Source organism: Zootermopsis nevadensis, unplaced genomic scaffold (assembly GCF_977971745.1).
Source record: "Zootermopsis nevadensis isolate Lab colony 2312 unplaced genomic scaffold, Znev_1.0 Znev_ptg000025l, whole genome shotgun sequence".
Taxonomy (NCBI): domain Eukaryota; kingdom Metazoa; phylum Arthropoda; class Insecta; order Blattodea; family Termopsidae; genus Zootermopsis; species Zootermopsis nevadensis.
The window spans coordinates 10,483,066-10,504,120 of record NW_028259157.1 but is presented as its reverse complement, the minus strand read 5'-3'; the positions used below and the strand labels follow the sequence as shown (position 1 = coordinate 10,504,120).

General features: G+C 38.4%; 2 protein-coding genes across 3 annotated transcripts in view; one reads left to right on the top strand and one right to left on the bottom strand.

Annotated features, from left to right (window-relative positions):
• Window positions 1-859: 859 nt before the first annotated feature.
• LOC110833514 (uncharacterized) lies at window positions 860-6,287 on the bottom strand. The gene is made up of 5 exons (XM_022071680.2): window positions 6,154-6,287; window positions 4,780-5,094; window positions 3,913-4,224; window positions 2,993-3,253; window positions 860-2,554 (listed from the first exon to the last, which is right to left on the bottom strand). The coding sequence occupies exons 1-5, from the start codon at window positions 6,259-6,261 to the stop codon at window positions 1,886-1,888; spliced, it is 1,665 nt and encodes a 554-aa protein (XP_021927372.2). The 5' UTR covers window positions 6,262-6,287; the 3' UTR covers window positions 860-1,885.
• Window positions 6,269-21,055, top strand: part of LOC110833512 (solute carrier family 4 member 11) — a 39,379-nt gene continuing 24,592 nt past the window's right edge. The window contains exon 1 of one of the 2 annotated variants that reach the window (XM_087355726.1): window positions 6,269-6,382. Coding sequence is in view for 1 of the 2 variants with exons in the window: in XM_022071677.2 (XP_021927369.1) it covers window positions 12,264-12,399 (136 nt within the window). In the remaining variant the exon portion in view is untranslated. Of the gene's footprint in view, window positions 6,383-12,197; window positions 12,400-21,055 lie in introns of those variants that run through there. The other variant, XM_022071677.2, reaches the window with a different exon arrangement.

The window sequence follows — 21,055 nt, the reverse complement described above, 5'->3', positions numbered from 1 at the left end:
TAGTCTAGTAGAAGTTAACCGACATATCGAAGGTGCCTGCTCCCTCCATCATCAGGCCACCTTGATAATGGAAGCAGCAGGTACATCTGAAATATCAGTAAGCTGTTACCAGACTACATGGTGCAACATCCAAGATGACAGTTATCTTCATACTTCCCACTGTGAGAACCTGAAATCTCACAAAATTCATTATATGTTAATGGTGTATCAATATGCAGAACAAAATCATAAACAAGGCAGGAGGTAGTGAATTCTAATGTGATTGATGAAGAAGCACTGCAGGAACAAGCGAAACAATCAGCACAAGTGAAGACAAAAAAGTAGTTTATAGTTATTACTACTTTTTTAATATACTGTATATGCAGATATCCCATAGTGCAATGCAATAAATCATATCTGTAAATAAATATAATGATCTGCTGCCTAAATGCCAATCTCAGTCATAAGGTATGCATTTAAATTATAAGTTTGGTGACTTCATCTCTGTAGTCATGGCAGCATAGTCATGAGTGTAGAACAATTGATATAAACATTTAGATTTAATCGTTATTGATTAACAGTAATCGGTATAGTTGAGCCGATTCTATACTCACTTCTCTATTGACAGAATGTGTATTTTTCTGTGGCACATCTGTCAAGCCAAATCTTCATTTAGGCCTGTATGGGAAAACCGTGCCTAAGAATAATTTGTACATGCATTAAATCTGTAGCAATGTGTGATCCAGTCAGAAAAGTTCTGCATTCCAGTCCATAAATTTTGGTCACTCCAGCAATTCTTTTGCAGTTATTACGTCTGAAACATGTTACAGTTCTCAGGTTGGGAAAATGATGGAGATTTGCATAAATGTAACAATACATCCAAAGTTAAATCAAATTTTATTAAGATGCACTCACTTGAATCTATGAACACTTAAATCAGTTTCTTACAAGATTTTTGAAGTAGATTAAAAAGTTTTTAAATAAATAACATGTTTACATTTCTTTTAATATAACTTTTTTAAGTACATGCTAAAATGTTACTGTTTTATCAATAAGGTAATAATGCTACAAGGATGTAACAATTGGTTAATTTATTTCCTTATTTGCCCAGAACCAAGAGAAGTTTTGGGGTTCTATTGGTAGGTATGAATAACTAAAAATTGTTGTGTAAACAGATTACTGTAATAATTTTCTAGTCAAAAATAATTCTGTGATCTTCAGAGCATCTTTGACTTATCATTCCATGACACATAGTATGATCTATAATCATGCAGAATATTAAACAAGTTTGTTAGTCCATACGTATTCATTTGTGTACTAAAGAAGTTACAGAAATGGTTTTAAAAGAAAAGGACAAGTTATGGAATATATCAAAGATATGGTCTGAAGTTATACTTGCAGCTGTTTATGCCTAAATACAAAGTACTCATTATAAGAAGGAAAACAAGTCTCTGCAAGATATGAATATTGGGAACAGTAAATATTGTAAATTGTATTAAATTGATACTATTCTTCACACTAGAAGTTTAAGATACACTGATGCTACTGCTGTCATTTTGAAATGAAATGAAAGCTTGAACATTCCTTCAGGAAATGCTAAAGAGCAACAGAAAAATGTTTACAATTGAATTTCTTTAGTTTTCATTGTTCTTCATAAATTGTGATATAGTTTGTTTATTGTTGTTATCTGAGGTTTTTGTTACTAGGAGTTCCAGTAGTATTTTCTTGAGGTTCCACAGTACCGACATTTTGTAAATATCATGATGCATGTTTAAATATGTCATATTGATGTGGAAAAATAGGATTCATGCTAATCAGTATGCATTTTTAAGGTGACGAACTGCTTAATGTAAATACTTTTACAGTCTGTACTTGTGTCTGTAGATCAGTAGCCAGCCAAGGTGGTCTAATTATTTTCCTTTTGTGAGAATTTAGAATTGGGAGTGCCTCCAGATGAAGATATACGTGAAACCCTTCTTACAGCATTTATCAATTTACGAGCTTTTGTAGAAGAAGCTGATGAAGCAGATGATGATGAACCTGTGCTAATGTTAGTTCCAGCACTGCTTGGTGTGTGAACAGTTGCATCACCAGAAGGCACATCAAGTTTCTGAGAATTTGACACAGATCCGGAAGATACTAACTTATATGTTTGTTGGGGAGATGGCGTCATCCTTGGTCTTGATAAAGTAGCAGACAACTTTCTATTACGAGGAAGTGGAGGTTCAGCTCTCTCTGATAGCAAAGATTCAGCAGATGCTCTAGATTGAGTCACTGAACTGCTAGGTCCTGGAATTGAAGATGTTCTTTTTGTGGTTCCTAGAGTTCCAGATATTTTCTTTATAGATCCTGAAGAGCCAGATGTTTTCTTTACATGTCCCGTAGTGCCAGGCATTTTCTTTATGATTCCTGGAGTTCCAGGTGATTTCTTTATGGTTCCTGGAGTTACAGGTGATTTCCTTATGGTTCCTGGAGTTACAGGTGATTTCCTTATGGTTCCTGGAGTTACAGATATTTTCTTTAGTCCACTTTTCTTTGCTTGTGAAGATGGAGTTGAAGTGTTGTCTACCCTCACCTATCAGTAGTAAAACATAAGAATGTATATTACTTTAATAAAATATTTGTGAATCAAAAATAAAATGTTAAATAAGATATCCTAGATATCGGGGGCATTCTTTTGATGACTGCGAAACATTTAAGTTTTACCAGTGATGAAATGAGTAGATAACATATTTTTTCCACCACACACACAACAATTCTATTCAATTTATTAGCACAGTTAGATGTTCATGTAAATCTGTACATTTTGTTCCAGGTGACCCTACTCAGACTCTTTACAATACACAGGGTCTTAAAATCAGAAGACATTACATATAAAAGTTTATTACAAGTTATGTTGGTGAGTCTAACACTTTCAGTTATCTAGGTAAATACTTTTTTCCTGTAAAATACATGTTTTGATATTTTAAAAAAATTCATATTCTCTGTTAAGTATGTGCAGACATAGTTTTACCTTCTTACAGGTGGTATCTACAGGCAGTGGCTGCACTTTCAACATTGACATGGCCTCGTTGATACTGCGCTTTGCAAATTCCAAACGACAAAAGATACCATGTTTTTCAGTCAAACTCATTCTCTCAAGGGATCCAGACAGGATGCTGGTGGGGCTGGAAGATTGTCTATGAGTTGTCGTGTCCCATGTTTCATGAAGTTTCATTAAATCTCCTGTGCTGTCACTCCTAGAGACAGGGCTTACAGAGCATGTTGACAATTCCTGGAAGTTTTATGAAGAAATAGCTGTATATTATAGTAACAGAGCACATGATCCAGCCTTCATTTAAGTATATAATCATTTTCAAGGATACAAAAACAACTCATCATTAAAACCTCATTGTTTATCAGTAGTGAATTCTTATCTAGAATTCAAGTCATTTGTTAATATTAATGTTAATTAATTAGCACCTCTCTTCTGATTTTATGAATATACTGTCTTTTGGTATCACGTACAGTATTCTCACCACAAATCATAGTCCTACTTTTTGAACTTAAAATGCACAATGCCTCTATAATTTAATGCAATTTATATGACTAAAAGTAACCAATAAAACATTGTTTGTGCTTCTTATTGACTTTCCTAATACACGTACGTTTTACTACAATCACTTCTGACCAACACTTGCACTGTAACATCTTATTTTATGTGCAGTGTGAGTTGCCACATCAGCTTTACTGTCCATATAACAACAAATTGTTGGAGTAAATAAAATATTACTGTCACATAATTCTAAATAAATAACCAGTACTACAGTGTCAACTCACCATTTAATTCAACCATCACAGCTTTCATTGCCAAGAATTACACCAGGTGACAGACAAAATCAATTTAACTGTCCAAACATTTCCCTGAACAACAAATATATTAATAATACACACCATATTGGATACTGTCCGAGGAAGCACATTCTTGTTATCTTGCTCAGAAATTTCCACAGTTACAGTCGTGGATCCAAACTGCTTTGAAGTGGATGAGCTCGTTAGTGGAAGAATGTCAAGAGATCGATGATGTGAAAGATATGGTTGTGTGTTTCCAGGCAGGGAATGCCTTGAAGTATCTAGTTCTCCGATACCAGGATCTGATGTGATATGCAGCACTCTGATCATGACATCCTTGACAACTGCAGCCACTTCTGGTGCTAATGGAGGCACAAGAGAGCTCCCAGCTTCCTGCACACTACTTATGGACTCCTGCAAATGAAGTCCAAATTTATGCATGCATACAAATCCAGAAATGAGTTCCGAGGCGCAAGATACAAATGTCAAGGTCAGCACATCTAGTCTAAATAGTTCTGTCTCCAATGTCTAATTGGGATAAAACCAAATTATTATGTCAATGTCAGAAACAGGTGTCTTAAATTCAGCACAGTATAACCACCTTAACTTTGTGAGTTTGGAGGTTCTCATGGCAGCAAGTATGAAGATGACTGACATCAGTAAACCTCTACCATGTTGCGCCACGCAGTCTTGTAGAAGGTTGCCGATGTCAGTAAACTTCTAACAGACTGCATAGCACAACTCAGAAAACAGTCATCTTTGTCTTAACTTTGCTAATTGCCATTCCTTCTCATACACTTCAGTTCTCAAAATCAGTACTTATACTATTTTAGGCAATTTGTGCAGACTTAAAACAGAACTGAAGATTTCTGTCTTCTGGGTTGTTGCGCTGTGTAGTCAGCGCAACAACCCAGAAGACAGAAATCTTCAGAACTACATATAGCTACCATATGTTTAAAAACAATTTACCTGACTGCCCTGAGCAACTGGAGCACTGCCACTAATTTGCCAGAATTCTGCCTGGGTAGCACTTTCTATAGGAGGACATCGGCATTCTCCTACTACAGATTCGAGAATGGCTCGTAATCCAGAATGACCGCATGTAATTTCCACTCTGCATTCTGCGTTCTTAAAGCCATCAGCAACCGAGTTCAAACTGCTGGTAGATGTAGACATGGAATACTGCGTTCTGTGTTCACATTTGTCAAAGTGTCTAAGTTTGAAGCCTATTGAACGCAGTATATTCACAAGGTCACCCACATCTGGAGGGTTTGGTAATTTAACCTAAAATCAGTAAACAGGTGGTGGATGTACATATTTTGTGAAGTGGCTGGGAAAGTGACATTTTTGGTCATAAGGATTTTTAACTCGGTTATAAAAATTCGTGATTCAATTGATGTACTCAAATAATGATTTGAGTACTGTTACGTGACTCTTCATCCGTTAAAATAAAGCGTTGCATTTACATCACATGATAACCCCAGGAAATGAAAAGGCTCCAACAGTTCGTATTTCAACTGAAGGCCAATAATGGAAGTATAAAAACTTACTTTTACGATAACTGAAAAAAATTAAAAGGCATAATATTATTCTGGTACGTGTATTGACTTGTGCCTATTGCGTCACCATAATTAAAACAATGTGTTCGGAGTAGAATGGATTATGTATTTCTATTTTGAAACAGTTTTAATTCGTCTAAGGATTGTATTTATAATACGGCGATGAGTTCAGTAAAAATGATTTTTATAAAATAAATCTTAAATTAAGTTGAAGATTAGTGAGATTGGGTACTTTAGTTTTTAACCTCAAATAATTTTCGAATCAAGCGATGTGTATGCATGGTCACTGTACTTTGAAATTGTTACGAATATGAATTGAATATACTGTCCGAAAACAGCTATGGAGTGGAATTTAGAATACGCCACGACACTTTTACATGTGTCGACCAGCCGTTCATGTACGTTATACCGCGAAGATAATGGCCACAGTGTCGTGAAAACGGTATGTAAATATGCCTTAAAACTTTAACTAAAAGACACTAGCCAAGTACCAGGTCAGAGATGAAGATTTCCACGCCAAATGCATTCTGTAAACACTTCTGTTGCTGTAGTATATGAATATTACCAGAACAGGAATGACAAACATTCCCACTAAGCATAAAATGAAACATTTTAAATTCTCATATAATTTGGACTTAGAGACCTTTCTTTTATAATGTCAGAGAGGAGCTGACAATGTAAACAGTGTCATTCCATGGGCTTTGTGTCTTTTATTCATAATATTCTGTATTTGAATGTAAAATGTTAAAGGTGTCTAAATGTGTATTAAATTAAAATTACTTACCTCCTCCTTTGCAGAGTCGTCTGCTGACCATCTGAGAATGGAATGAACAAATTTGCGTCGAACTGTTTTATAAGCCGTTGAGAGTTGCTTTTCTTGTGGAGTCCCCATTTGATAACAGGAGTACAGGTCAGTGCTCAGGCTGCAGGTGGTAATGCCGTTTGCACAGCTCCAGCAGTGTCTGCGGGTTGCCTACAATAGCAGTGCCAAAGGAAGCTCCACGGACGTAGACGTGAGTAGACACAAATAATAAGAAATGAAGGGGCCTTATTGGACGCTATCGATTTCATGCGATTTGATTTGGTCTGTTCACAAATTTGCCGCCATATTAAAATAAATGACGTTCATGAAGCGCGCCTTGGCTATTCCGTGCGTCTGAACTGAACTACTGATGTAATAATCCAAAGAATATTTTCATTGTAGCCTCATTACACAAAGTAAACATTTAATACCTGCCAGATTGTGCAAATAAGACGAAAATATGTGTATAAATTATTTGAAATACGGCAACCCGTCACTTTCGCTTAACTTGTTCAATAATACTTCTCGTGTTTAAAACGTTTATCGATATACGTATGGTATTTTACTACCAAAGTTAAAATAAATGTCTTTTATTTTATAAGTTGCTTATAGTAGCTGAAAACCTGAGTCGACCTGCAGGAACTTTCACTCAGAGTGCAGCGATGTTTGGAAGTAGGCAAATTTACCTACGTCCCCTGCAATGCACCTTACTGCCTCCAACATCAGGACGATCACTCTGATTATGGAGGCAGCAAGGACCTCTGAAACGTCGGTAAATTTCTACCAGGCTACACGGCGCAACAACCGAGAAGACTCACGGCCATGAAAACCTCCAATCGTACTCACCCAGTATCGTTCACGTTGATGCCAGATTTGCTCCTAAGACGTAACACAAAAACGAACCCTACCTCATCCTAACCTGTCAATTGTTGAAGATTTAAGTCTTCTGGGTTGTTGCGCTGTGTAGTCTGATCGATGTTAATCAACGTTTCAGAGGCAGTATGACGTGTGAAAACCTCAAATCTTACATGTCAATTGTTATATATGCACTTTGTAGAAATAGTCGTGATTCCAGTGGTCGTTACGGAAGTAGTGCCGGAAGAATAGTACAATTATCTGTTTTGTAGGTAAGAGATACGTAGCTTTTGGATATAATGAGGAAATTGACGCATTTTACCTGTACATCCAAGTACAAGGAATAAAACTGCAAAGTATGCCTAGAGACTGAACAAGTCGTAATGAAAATATTATGTGTCGCTGGCCGTAACAGAACTCAAAATAATTCGTTTGCTTTTTGCTAGAATACCGTCTATAGTTTCCATTGCGGATATGAGAGCATGTTCTATTATTAGTCTGTATCGTGAACTGGGGCAATGAATCATTCCTGACGCTCAAAGCAACAGTGGAACGGCGTTTTCTATTTCACTTCTACCATCCACACTTACTTGATAGCCGATTGCTGGTGGAATGCTGTATGGTTCTTTTTATAGTTCGAATTTTTTAAAAAAAAAGTTTTTGTCGTCTACGTGGTATAAGCGTAAAAATGATAGACTTTATGTGATATCGAATGTTGCTTCTGATTCGCATTTAATCAGAGTTTAATTTCCTTGTGTCGTCAATGTCATTATTCCAAGATAATTTTACGAAATTATATCACGTACTTTTTTCATACGAAACTCTGATATATTTTTTTAGTTGTTATCGAAAATACAGAATGAACGTCTGGCTTATTTTGATTAAATCATAAATTTACTGATTCAGTTTTATTCTTGCTAACTCCCGAGGTTAACTAACTGGAAAGGGAATTCTGGGAAATCTGTGTAATGCCAACTGAAACTTCGACTGACGTAAAAAAAATAGATCTGTCGCGGGTGATATTAAAATGTAGTGCATTTAATTAAATATTTACTAATATAGCTTTCGAAACATGACGTAGGTATACCAGTTAATAATGGCGCCAGCATCTGTCTTTTTTATCGCATAAAAGACCTATAGACCGTGTGTCCGTCCAGCCCCGTGTTAATTATCTTAACGACTTTCACCTGGTTTGCCTTTGTCGTTTTATAACCTTAAAACACGTCACAGTGTTTTTCTACGCGTCACTTCCGAGTAATCGTTTATAAACTCTGACACCACTTCATTATACTGGTAATGCAACGACGTGGAGTGGAACGCGAGTAATCGATACATTCTCTTCTTTTAACTTCGCCTACATTCTGTCACCGTAGCCACAGAGCAAAATTGTTTCACATAAACGATTACAAGGTTATGATCAGTATCATTGACTGCAAGTTATCATGATTTAACAGTTTAGAGGACGTTAATTAATGAGTGAATCGACATTTTTTCCTGCTGCCCTGGTCTTTTGACTCCTGGGATGTCGCTGCGTGTAGTCTCGTAGAAACTGACCGACGTTTCAGAGATGCGTATGCCTCGATTACTAGGTCTCGACGTTAACATCCCAGAAGAGTCTTCATATTCGTCGCCGTGAGAACCTGAAATCGTACTCCGGTCTGTTGTTTTGAGGTTTAGAGATTTAGAGTTAATAGCAAAGTGAGGATGGCAATGAATTGTTTCGGATTAAAATTTGTTATTTTGGCCCATTTTACTGCGGCATCCCATTGTTTGCTTTGTAGAAGTAAAGAAAGCGATTGGGTGCGTTCAGAATAAACATCCTGAGAGGTTTCATACAAAGCAGGAGATTAGCTGCGTCGAATGTTAAAATTATTTAACGTTTCGGAAAACATTTAAGCTATCTCCAGGGCGAATATGTAATTTTTCTGTTTTTTTAGAAGCCTTATACAGACAGGTAATGGACGGAGATTTGGATTTCATGGATCTGGTTTTTGGATCCACCAACCACTTGCCGTACATAATGTTTTCAAAAACGCCTAACCATAACATAACCACTCTTAAGATAGCAACCGTATTGTTTGTCTAAACATTAGATAATATTCGATATTCTCGAAAGTCGAAGTTGAACACTCGATTGGAACCGCGGAAGTGTTTCCATCGTTAATGACAGACCATTCAATTGTATAGGGATCCGTGCCTTGCGCTTTAATCGTGAAAGACTGGCTCCAGACTGTCATTACTAGCTCACACTTGAAGTGGGGGTAATAATGCATGCTGTTTATCCGGCTGGCTTCTTGCCACAGGATTGCTCATTTGTCAACAGGATGAGCGCCTGCTGAGGAAGCATGTTATCCGTTCCGAGGAGTATATTGTGATGAAGGAAATGTAGGACTGAGTTCTTAACGTTTCTTCAACTCTCTCTACACTCAGCTGGTAGCTCAGCTCTGTTGGATTCAAAGATAACTTACACATGACTATTTAACAGTGAGTTGTTAACTGGTAATGGGTAATGTAGCGGATCAGGATAATTATGAATGAAAGAGGCAAAGGATTTAACGTATATCTTGGCATACTGATACTCCATCAAGAGAATTTATGTATCAAAAGTTACGTGATTCTGTTTGCACACATCCATAACGTTTGCCTACCTTGAAGGCGGAGACATATGTTTCTCCGAAACGCTGGCATCGACCGACGAGTGTACACGGCGCCAAGACCCAGAAGAATATTATCGTCACTACCACGAAAAATCTCGAATCTCACAAACCGTTTTAATATTGTTTCAATTTAGTAGGGTTACCTGTAACGTAGAATTTGTTCTTAGGACCCGATCTTCTTGCACATGCTGTATATATATTTTTTTTAAAGAGCGCGACTTTCTGTATATATGAATTGACCGAGATTTGAGGTTCTCAAGGCTGCGTGTACTAAGATGGCTGTCTTCTGGGTTATTCCGCTGTGTAGTCTGGCATGTTTGCCGAAGTTTCAGAGGTGCTTTCAGGAAATGAAGGTTAAGATTCTCTGCTCCTGGGGCAACTCCCACAGCCTACAAAAACGCGCACATACGAAGTCGATTTTTTACTCAAACTCGCTGTTATATCGATACATGTAAATTGTTCAGATATCGATATCGAGCATCCCAGCTAAGGTTTGGTTTGTCTATGCCTCTCCAGGCAAATACCGGGAAGTGAACTGAACCAGGTTGTGACTGTTTTGTTCGAGAACGGCGAGGTAAAGTAAAGTCATTCTCTCTTAACGCTGTTTTCATAACGCGAATTGGCTATAACGCGTCTGATTTATAAGAGAAAGCTGTTTTTACGTAACTCGGGTGCATGTTGGGTATAGCGTTATCGAAATAAAGAAATCCAGAGAAGTAAACCGTGAACGCAGGTGTGAAACGGGCTCTATTTTTTTCCTGTTTAAAATTATCATTAACACAATTATTATTCTAAAGTAATACATCGCATTAATAATAAGACTAACTGTTGTGGGAAAAAATATATTCGTGATGGTGGAACCGAAATCTCTACCCCTAATATCTTAATTATAATTGAACTAACGGTTTATATAACACGATTTTTAATAACGCGGCTCTATTCAGGAACGCAAATGTCTCGTTACAGTATAAATGGCTATATTCGGATCTGAGAAAGAATAAATGATAGAATACTTAATTTTTGTAATCCTCACGAAGTGTAATTAGGTTGATAAAATTAAGGATAAGGCGAGGCACGGAAGAAGTGATAAATGCACTCAGGATCTTTGTCTGAAAAAGGAAGGGAAGAGACTACTTGGAAAACATAGGCACAGATGGAAGTATAATATTAAAAAGTATCTGAAATAAATAGAATGGGATGGTGATAGGTTATGGACCTGTGGCATGCTCTTTTAATGGTGATGATGTTTTTTTTCCTGGATTTTGGCGCCGTGTAGACTCGGCGGTGGATGCCAACGTTTCGGAGAAACACGCTGAAGTGTTTCAATCCTGAAGATGGAGACAGTATGTTTCTTCGAAACTTTAGTACCTGCCGACGAGTCTACACGACGCAAAACCTAGAAGAATATCACCATCATCATTTGTGATTAGAAAATTTTATTAAAATTTTTACACATTTTTTTTATAATTTAGTGTATGTTATTCAATACATTTAATTTTAAAAAAAACTGTAATAAAATATACGCTTCATACCTGGATTAGTGGGATGGGTCCCTAACTGTACGTAGACTTATATTGCCGTTCATTCTACAGCAATGTAAGACAACTAAACTGCCTCAACCAAGCAAAAATATTTCTCCATATTTCGTTAAAAAAAAGTTTTTCATAACCCCCCCCCCCAAAAAAAAAAACCACTCCCCATCAGGGGGCGCGCCCCACACTTTGGGAACCTCCGATCTATACAGCGAATCAGTCCATTTCGGTTTGCACCTTCATACCCCAGTGAGTGGCGTTTTTTTTTTTTTAATTTTAAAGTTTCTAAATGCGTAGGATCTTTGTATCAAGACGGAACTTGCACCGAAGGACACAGAAGGGTATAAAAAATAATTTATTATTATTTGTCCATCAAAATAAGTGAGAGTTACACACGAAAGGCCAACACGAATTAAAAATAAGATGTTCTGGTTATGATATTGGTTTACAAGTTTTAAGCCGGATACCAGCGTTAAGAGATTTTGAGAATAAACAAAGTTAAGGAAGAGAGTAATTGAGAAAATAAGGACTAGAGAACTTTTATAAGGAATACGTTGATTTCAGAATAATCATAAATTTATTTTATACTATTGTAAAACTTAATAATTTTACTAATACCAGGGCTTGAAAGACAATTTTTAGGATATTCATTTATTTGTTCATTTTATATCAACACAAAATTATACAACGAAGTTTATTAATTTTACAACATGTATTTGGTTTCAATAATACCAATTTAAATTATGCAATTCGCTCGATGTAACAATGTCCCATACCTAACTTTGAAGTTAAACGCTCTAAACAAAATAGTATGAATTTGTTAGGAATTCTATGTGTGACATAATTTGGCGATTGTATCGTAGCCGAATCGTTTGTTACGTTACGTTATGCCAGTTGACCCCATGAACCAGAGTAACAAGACGCAGATAGAGGCTAGATCCCCGAGTGACGGACCTAAGTTCTCGTTCAAGAGTCCAATTCGCCTATTTCCTTCCCATTTCCTGATTCCTTGGGGCTCGCCACGGGATCTCGCACGGCTCAGTCAGCAATGAGCATCCGTAGAGTGAGGGGTTCGTTCCGCGATCCCAGTTCAGGGCGTCGGTTTGGGAACGTCGACGCCACCAGCCGCTTTCCCCGTCACTCCACTTGGATCTACCGGAATGAAGAATGGCATCTCCTTTACGGTCGGTACACGCATTCGCGTTTCATTTGTCTTCTCTCTTTTTCCCCTCTTTAGCAAAGGTGAACTTCAAATTCAGTTACAAGAGGAAATGGACTTTGATTTGCAGATCTTGCTAGAAAATGTCTGTTTGCAAAAATTATGTGACTAACTCCTTGGAGCAGAGATTTTCTTCTGAAACTGACAGCGGGCCCAGTTTATCAAAATATTCCCTTCGTCTTTTAATTATTATTTTTTTACGTAAAACTGCGGGCAAAAACGCAAAATAGAATTTTAGAAAAATTTAACCAGTTAAAAATGTTATTAAGTGCATTTCCAATATTCTACTTTCATTACACTTTCTTTTTGTTTAGTGTCTGAAACCATGTTAAGAGTAACAAATCTATTATAAGCCGTATATTTTTAGATCAGAGTTTATCGACATTTTCCAAACAGAGGAACAAATCCACGCTTACTTATAGACTCGCCTCAAGGTTATAAATGAATAATTTTTTGGAAACTTTATGGAAATGTATTAAGAATGTTCCTATTATAAACAGGTTTATATATCACTCATTTTTTAAAAAAATAAATCAATCAGTGAGATATTTGGCTCTGTATTTGTTTGGATAATGTTTCTTTATCGAGATTAGTGTCTGTCAAGATTCGAAAGCATCTTCTCGATTTCAAATTCTTCATTAAATTGTAAATTGCAGCCGCTGTCACAAAATATTTTCTTATATCACGGAAATATTCTTCATCGTACAGATTGACGCAGTCGGCATGTTATAAAAAAATATACGCGGACCGCACACTTCGGAACACTCCATGAGGCCTGGGGGCCACGATTTGAGAACATTGATTCTCGATATCGACTTCTGAAAAAAGAAATACCGCGCATTACAAGACTGAGGCTTTGTGGAAAATTGGAGATTGGGACAACTGCAGTAACTATTAAGAGCAATCTAAGCTTAAATAAGATTTCCATTCCCTCACTAAAAGCAATGAAATATGTACTACTATTTCATACAAAACATAAAAAGTGTTACAAACTGACGTCATATTTCTTAATCTGAAAGGAAGAAAACTGGTTTGAATTATATTGCAGCCCTTTCACTAACAAATGTGGATTTTCTGACGCTCAAATCGCTGTTTTCCACGGGTACAACAAATATAAACCATGGATATCATAAACCTTATAACTTATAGCAAAGCTAGAATACAGATAGATGATCGCAGACTCTTGAATCCACTTCTGGTGAGAAATTACTGTAGTATTTCGAATCATATTTTATAACATTACTACATCCTTTCATTGACTTTTAGATGTTTCACGATGCTGTTTCAACTGTATATGTTCTACAGGTGACTCCTAATACACGGGGGTTGCGTTCCTGCAAATCACCGCGTATGACGAAAACGCGTAAAACGAGAAACGTATAGAAATCGACGTTTTGATGTTAAAATGGGGCCAGAATTATTTGATGCTAAGCTTTATCTCCTTAATAAGTCTGGAGACGGTTCTACACAGGTAATAGGCTTTAAAATTTGGCCACGGTTAGGTTATTGATCTTCGTGAATGGCCTGCCGAATCTTCGTAACATTTTCGGGCGTTGTGCTCGAAGATGGTCGTCCAGAACGCTCGTCATCATCGACAGAGTTTCGGCCATTTTTAAAACGTGAATGCCACACAAAAGTTTGTGCACGACCCATTGCGGACTCCCCAAATGCTTGCTTTAGCATTTCATAGGTTTCCGTAGCCGTTTTGGCGAGTCTTTGGCAAAATTTGATGCACACGCCATTCCGAAATCGCAGGAGGGTCGGTGTAATGCACTACCAAAACGCCCGTAACTAAGAAACAAATACTAATTCGATGATGCCGGCTGGCACACTGATTCACTATGAATGTAGGCCGCACCCCCTAGCGGCAGAAGCTCGTACTACATCCGGTTCGCCCTCTATTGACACAGTCTTTAAACTTTCCGATCGCACCTCGTATGTGAGGAATTTGAAAGGAGGTGGTCATGGCCTATTTAAAGGTAGTATCCTAGCAACTACTGAACGCGAGAGAGAGAAATATCTTAACGTTAAGATGTGGCCATTCGTTAACGCCCCTGACAGAACCAAGTCTTCTTCAAAGTTGCACGATTTGTCAAAAATGTTTCCAATAACCTTTTAACGTTTCATAACAACTTCAGCTGTGTTAAGGCTTGTTGACTGAGATAACGATGTCTTATTTTCTTTAGCGTCTTCATCAATTGCACTAGAAGGGGATTACGTCTTTCGAATGTAATGGAATATAGACTTACACTTCTGTAAAATAAGACATTTACAAATACTTCATTTTAAAGTCTTTTAAACAATCATATAAGAATAAGTTGTGGTGATATTTTCTATCTTGTGGAACATGATCGTAGTTAAATAGTCAGTATTACAACAGAGACAGAATTCCAGTGAAATTTGTCGCTTTATACCAGAATGTTCTATAACTTGGCAGGGAATAGTAATGGATCATAAATCCATGTAACTACAGAACGCTAGAAAATAACAATTCTAATGACTTAATGCGCGTTGCTCGGGGCAATTTTATTGGCTACGCTCATTTGATGAAACGTATCACAGAAATACAAACATTTTATGGGAACATTTCGGATTACAGCCTTACTTTGCATTACACATTCTGGTATTCGTTACGCTTTCGTTGATATCTCCAGCTGCACGTTGAAATGTGGTAAGGAGATACAACTGCAAGCCATATTTTATAGGACACTTACTTTGTTCTGTGAGGCAAGTCTCACGCTGTGTGTGTGTTTGTCCCCTATAAGAAACTTAAAACAATTCAACTTAGCTTTAAAGTTACCTCTGAGAAGATAATCATTTCAATTAGCAGACAAACCCATTTTTCTCACAATAAAATATTACGTCATTTCTTCGCCACGGTGGTCTAGCGGTTAGAACGCTGGCCTCGGGTTCGATTCCCGGCGGTGCCCGAATTTATAACTTGTGTTGGGCAAGGCCGTGGTCTAGGCAACACGGAGTTTTCCTCCGGGGGCTTCCCCGGTTTCTCCGTGGTATCCCAACACACACAGAAGAAGGCAATGGCAAACCACTTCTGGATCATCTGCCAAGAACGTATATGAACAGGTCCCAGTCCGAGAAAAGGATGGAAGGATCCTGTTCATATGGACCTGTCGTCAGACAGAACACTAAATAATAATAAGATGAGGTGGTCTATCGGTTAGAACGCTGGCCTTGTAATCCTGGGGTCTCGGGTTCGATTCCCGAATTTATAACTTGTGTTGGGCAAGGCCGTGGTCTAGGCAACACGGAGTTTTCCTCCGGGGGCTTCCCCGGTTTCTCCGTGGCATCCCATTCACACACAGAAGAAGGCAATGGCAAACCACTTCTGGATCATCTGCCAAGAACGTATATGAACAGGTCCCAGTCCGAGAAAAGGATGGAAGGATCCTGTTCATATGGACCTGTCGTCAGACAGAACACTAAATAATAATAAGATGAGGTGGTCTATCGGTTAGAACGCTGGCCTTGTAATCCTGGGGTCTCGGGTTCGATTCCCGAATTTATAACTTGTGTTGGGCAAGGCCGTGGTCTAGGCAACACGGAGTTTTCCTCCGGGGGCTTCCCCGGTTTCTCCGTGGCATCCCATTCACACACAGAAGAAGGCAATGGCAAACCACTTCTGGATCATCTGCCAAGAACGTATATGAACAGGTCCCAGTCCGATAAAAGGTTGGAAGGATCCTGTTCATATGGACCTGTCGTCAGACAGAACACTAAATAATAAATAAATATATATATATATATATATATATATGTTGAACTAACTTTAAGACTAAGGAAACAGCTCGAACTTCTGTGACCCGTGATATATATTTTCATTAAAAAATTATCGTCTTATGGAGCTGAAAAAACAAGGCGAAACATAAAGAAGCAAGCTCAGTAATCACTAACCATTTTATATTAGTTTACATTTCTCTCATATTTTGTTTCTTAAAGTTGTTAATTTTTAGGTCAGGTTTTCATAGCTGTCTTTTACGATATATTTACACAATTGACAACACCCGAAAATTTGACTAACGCTTTTGAAAAATAAAAAAAATTAAATTACTGTAAAACTAATTTTCTTCTGAATTACCGAACATATCAAGGGACCTTTGCTACTATGGGCTGTTTGCCATGGAAGCCATCGTTATGCTTTTGCGAGTAGGTACACACCCATAGGTTAATTAATGTTTGCAGGTCATGAAATCATAGAGACATTCCAGCTCTGAAAACTAAGTAATATTTGTTTAGTGTGCGATGAGTGCCATAAACTGAGTGTTCCAACATCTCTCTAAGTTGTGCGTGAAGGGCAGTTGCCTAAATTCTGATTTCGGATATATTTACGTATCAAGGCACGATCTCCTGTATTGGCGAACTCTGTGTTAGATGTCAGAACCTCACGAGTCCGAAGATTTCCGTCTTCTAGGTTGTTGCGCTGTGTAGTCTGGTCGATGTTGACCAACGTTTCTGAGGTCATACTGCCTCCGTCATCAGAGTATGAAGATTTCTGTCTTCTGGGTTGTTGCGCCGTGTAGTCTGGTCGATGCTAACCAACGTTTCAGAGGTCATACTGCCTCCGTCATCAGGGCGATGAGTATGAAGATTTCTGTCTTCTGGGTTGTTGCGCTGTGTAGTCTGGTCGATGTTAACCAACGTTTCAGAGGTCATACTGCCTCCGTCATCAGGGCGATTCTTAGTATGAAGATTTCTGTCTTCTGGGTTGTTGCGCTGTGTAGTCTGGTCGATGTTTACCGACGTTCCAGAGGTCCTCGCAGCCTACATCTTTAGGGCGATGAGGCAGAAAGCACCTCTGAAAATTAGGTCAACTACGAGACAACAACAACAACAACTACTATCTGTAGAGTTCTTGAAGGACTCTGGCCTCTTCACACGTGTTCTAGACATTTCATCGGACTCCTTGGACGAGCGAACATCCTGTCGCAAGGCCTCTACCTGTACGCGAGACAGCACAACGCAGAAATCCAGAAGACAGCCATCTTCGCGATAAATTCTGTCTGCAGGATATCGTTCATCGAAGTGCAGGAAACCATCTGTCAACTATTTCGTTCTTCCACGTGTTGATCAGCGCTCTGCGATATATTTAACACATGTTCCAGTATTATCCTCCAGTTCTTAGAAACTGCATTGCGGACCCATTCTAATCTGTCAAACAATGGTGGCAGCTTTGAACCTATCTCTTCTCTGGGCGTCATGCTATCGTTTATTTAATGAAATTGTCAGCACATTGCTCTTGTCTTCTACATGTCAAACTCATGATGAATTTAACACACAGACACAATTCGCAAACAAACTATATGAGCGTCTTCGAGGTGCCATATTTCCAACTGAATCACCATTTGGCACTGAACGCGTCACGCTGGAGACAAACCAACCAAAATCAATGACTTTCCCTAAAATATAATTTTATGTCATGTTAATCAATAAAATCTATGCACTTGTTTTGCGGAGAACATTAATATTAATTGTGAAATTTGATGAGCGGGGAATGTAGCACACACAAGGGAGATGAATATTTCGTATAAAATTTAAATCAATAAACATGAAGAGAGCAAACCACTTAGAAGATCTAGGCGTAGATGAGAGAATTACATTAAAATGGGCCTTGAGGAAATATGATGGAAGGCGTGGATTGGATTTGACTGGCTTATGATAGGGACTGATTATCGACTCTTGTTAACACGGTAATTAACATTTTGGTTCTGTATAAGGTGGGGATAATCTTGACCAGCCGAGCGACTGTAAGCTTCTCAAAAAGTACTGTTCCATGATGTTTAGTTAGAATTCAGAAACCTAGACTTGCAATGTGTAATTGTACAGCAAAGCTGTGAATGTTGAAATTAAGTGAAAGAATATGTTACAGTTTGTCTAAAAACATTATTCCAAATTGTGGGATTCCTGCTGGTGGGGTTTAAAAGAAAATGGAACTCCGAGACAAATTAGTTCCGCGACCCAACCAAGAGACCTCCCGAAAGTGAGATTCTTTGCTCTGGAGGTAACTCGCATTCATCACTAAGTCTCTGACTCCTAAGGAGAAACAACTGTTAGCGAACAATGGGTACAAACTTTTGATTTATACTTCACTTTATCCATCACAGTCTCACCCACTGTCTCCATAAAGATACGAAAAGTATCGTTGTTTGCTCTATGCAAACAGAATCATAAAATTAAAGAAACAAATACTGTTTCAAGCACAACAGATGTCACTAGCCCTTTTTTTTAAGAAAGTATACGCTAAAACAATATACAGTCGATGTTAGAGGCGTTCAAAATATACGAAGCGTAGTAACGCTCAAAGTGGAAAGAAGAGGTTCGATAATTTATTGGTGGCAGAGGCCCACCGTTTCCAAGACTCTTTTACGTCTGGCTGCAACTTCAGTAAATCAATCCGGATGTCAGGAGGTTAAGAACTATGAACTGGTGAAGGCCAGGTACGTTAAGCGACTAGTACAAAATTTTCGAAGCTGATATGAGGGAAATTACTTTATGTTATTTTTATGATCTCTTATCTGCACATGGTTGATTCTTAAGTTAGAAATGGCAGTCTTCTAGGTTGCAGACCCGTGTAGTCTGGTAGAACGATGAGCATCATTATATTAATAATGGAGACAGCAAGGACCTCCGAAACGTCGGTAAGCTTCTACCAGACTACAAGTCGCAACAACCCAGAAGACAGCCATCTTCGGTCTCACCGCCGTGAAAACCTCCAAATCCTACAATTATCCGGTTAGCAACGTTGTCGATGACTTGGGAAATGACAGTGAATGTTGAGCAAGTGAGGTTATGTATTTACAGTAGAATGGTCTCTTAGGCGTTTGAAACCAATAATTCAATTTGTCGTTGATTAGTAGTCGTGAGATGTACAACCGCAGACTTCAGGAAAGTTGCCAATCTGTTGCCAGTGAGATACTTCTTTGAAGATTTCTGTCTTCTGGGTTGTTGCACTTTGTAGTCTGGTCGATGTTAACCAACATTTCAGAGGTCATACTGCCTCCGTCATCAGAGTATGAAGATTTCTGTCTTCTGGGTTGTTGCGCTGTGTAGTCTGGTCGATGTTAACCGACGTTTCAGAGGTCATACTGCCTCCGTCATCAGAGTATGAAGATTTCTGTCTTCTGGGTTGTTGCGCTGTGTAGTCTGGTCGATGTTAACCAACGTTTCAGAGGTCTTACTTCCTCCTTCATCAGAGTATGAAGATTTCTGTCTTCTGGGTTGTTGCACTTTGTAGTCTGGTCGATGTTAACCAACATTTCAGAGGTCATACTGCCTCCGTCATCAGAGTATGAAGATTTCTGTCTTCTGGGTTGTTGCGCTGTGTAGTCTGGTCGATGTTAACCGACGTTTCAGAGGTCATACTGCCTCCGTCATCAGAGTATGAAGATTTCTGTCTTCTGGGTTGTTGCGCTGTGTAGTCTGGTCGATGTTAACCAACGTTTCAGAGGTCTTACTTCCTCCGTCATCAGAGTATGAAGATTTCTGTCTTCTGGGTTGTTGCACTTTGTAGTCTGGTCGATGTTAACCAACATTTCAGAGGTCATACTGCCTCCGTCATCAGAGTATGAAGATTTCTGTCTTCTGGGTTGTTGCGCTGTGTAGTCTGGTCGATGTTAACCGACGTTTTAGAGGTCATACTGCCTCCGTCATCAGAGTATGAAGATTTCTGTCTTCTGGGTTGTTGCGCTGTGTAGTCTGGTCGATGTTAACCAACGTTTCAGAGGTCTTACTTCCTCCTTCATCAGAGTATGAAGATTTCTGTCATCTGGGTTGTTGCGCTGTGTAGTCTGGTAGATGTTTACCAACGTTTCTGAGGTCATACTGCCTCCGTCATCAGAGTATGAAGATTTCTGTCTTCTGGGTTGTTGCGCCGTGTAGTCTGGTCGATGTTAACCAACGTTTCAGAGGTCATACTGCCTCCGTCATCAGGGCGATGACAGAAATCTTCAAAGAAGTATCTCACCGCTGTGAAAACCTCAAATCATACAGATACTTCTTTCCTTTTTGTAAGAAATTACTAATTTCCTAGCGGAGACCGTACTTCACTGAGCAAAGTTGGGTGGCAAGTGATTATTTAAATCAAGTGATAGATTTCGCAACCCCGGATTTAATTCCTCCATGCTCCATATTAATTTCCAGTTGCCTCTGTCTTCAGCCCTGAAATAAATCCATTACCGGTAAAACTATCGCTCGCTTCCTTACTGACAATCAGCTTATTAAAAACGATTAAAATGAAAGTTTTAGATATTAAGTAAGTATTTTGTGCGATGTGCCATGTTTTTAGGTCATTTTACCAAATTACGTCAAGATCTGTTCATGAGTTTAATAAGTGAAACATCCGGGTGGATCCATGTCAGTTTTACAAACGTCGTTCAAGGAACGCACGACAAGCAAATATTGTCCTTTCTTATCGAATTAGCAGCGTAATAAATTAAATAAAGACTATTTCATGTTCTTTCGTCTTTGAATGTTTCTGTTAGGTCTCCTTGTTAAGCGTCCTCTGTCTTCTCACAAAATTTAGATGTAACTGTCCTACTACATTATATAATTCTAACAGCGAGCAACACACCACAAGACAGGATTCTCTGAATGGAGGCTCTGTGCAT

Bases quoted from the DNA above. Each gene is read 5' to 3' on its own strand.
- LOC110833514 (XM_022071680.2), bottom strand. From the start codon at position 6,261: ATGGGGACTCCACAAGAAAAGCAACTCTCAACGGCTTATAAAACAGTT. The intron at 5,095-6,153 runs GTAAGTAATTTT...TACTGATTTTAG, and splicing joins ACGACTCTGCAAAGGAGGAG to GTTAAATTACCAAACCCTCC. The intron at 4,225-4,779 runs GTAAATTGTTTT...CTTCATTTGCAG, and splicing joins CAGTTGCTCAGGGCAGTCAG to GAGTCCATAAGTAGTGTGCA.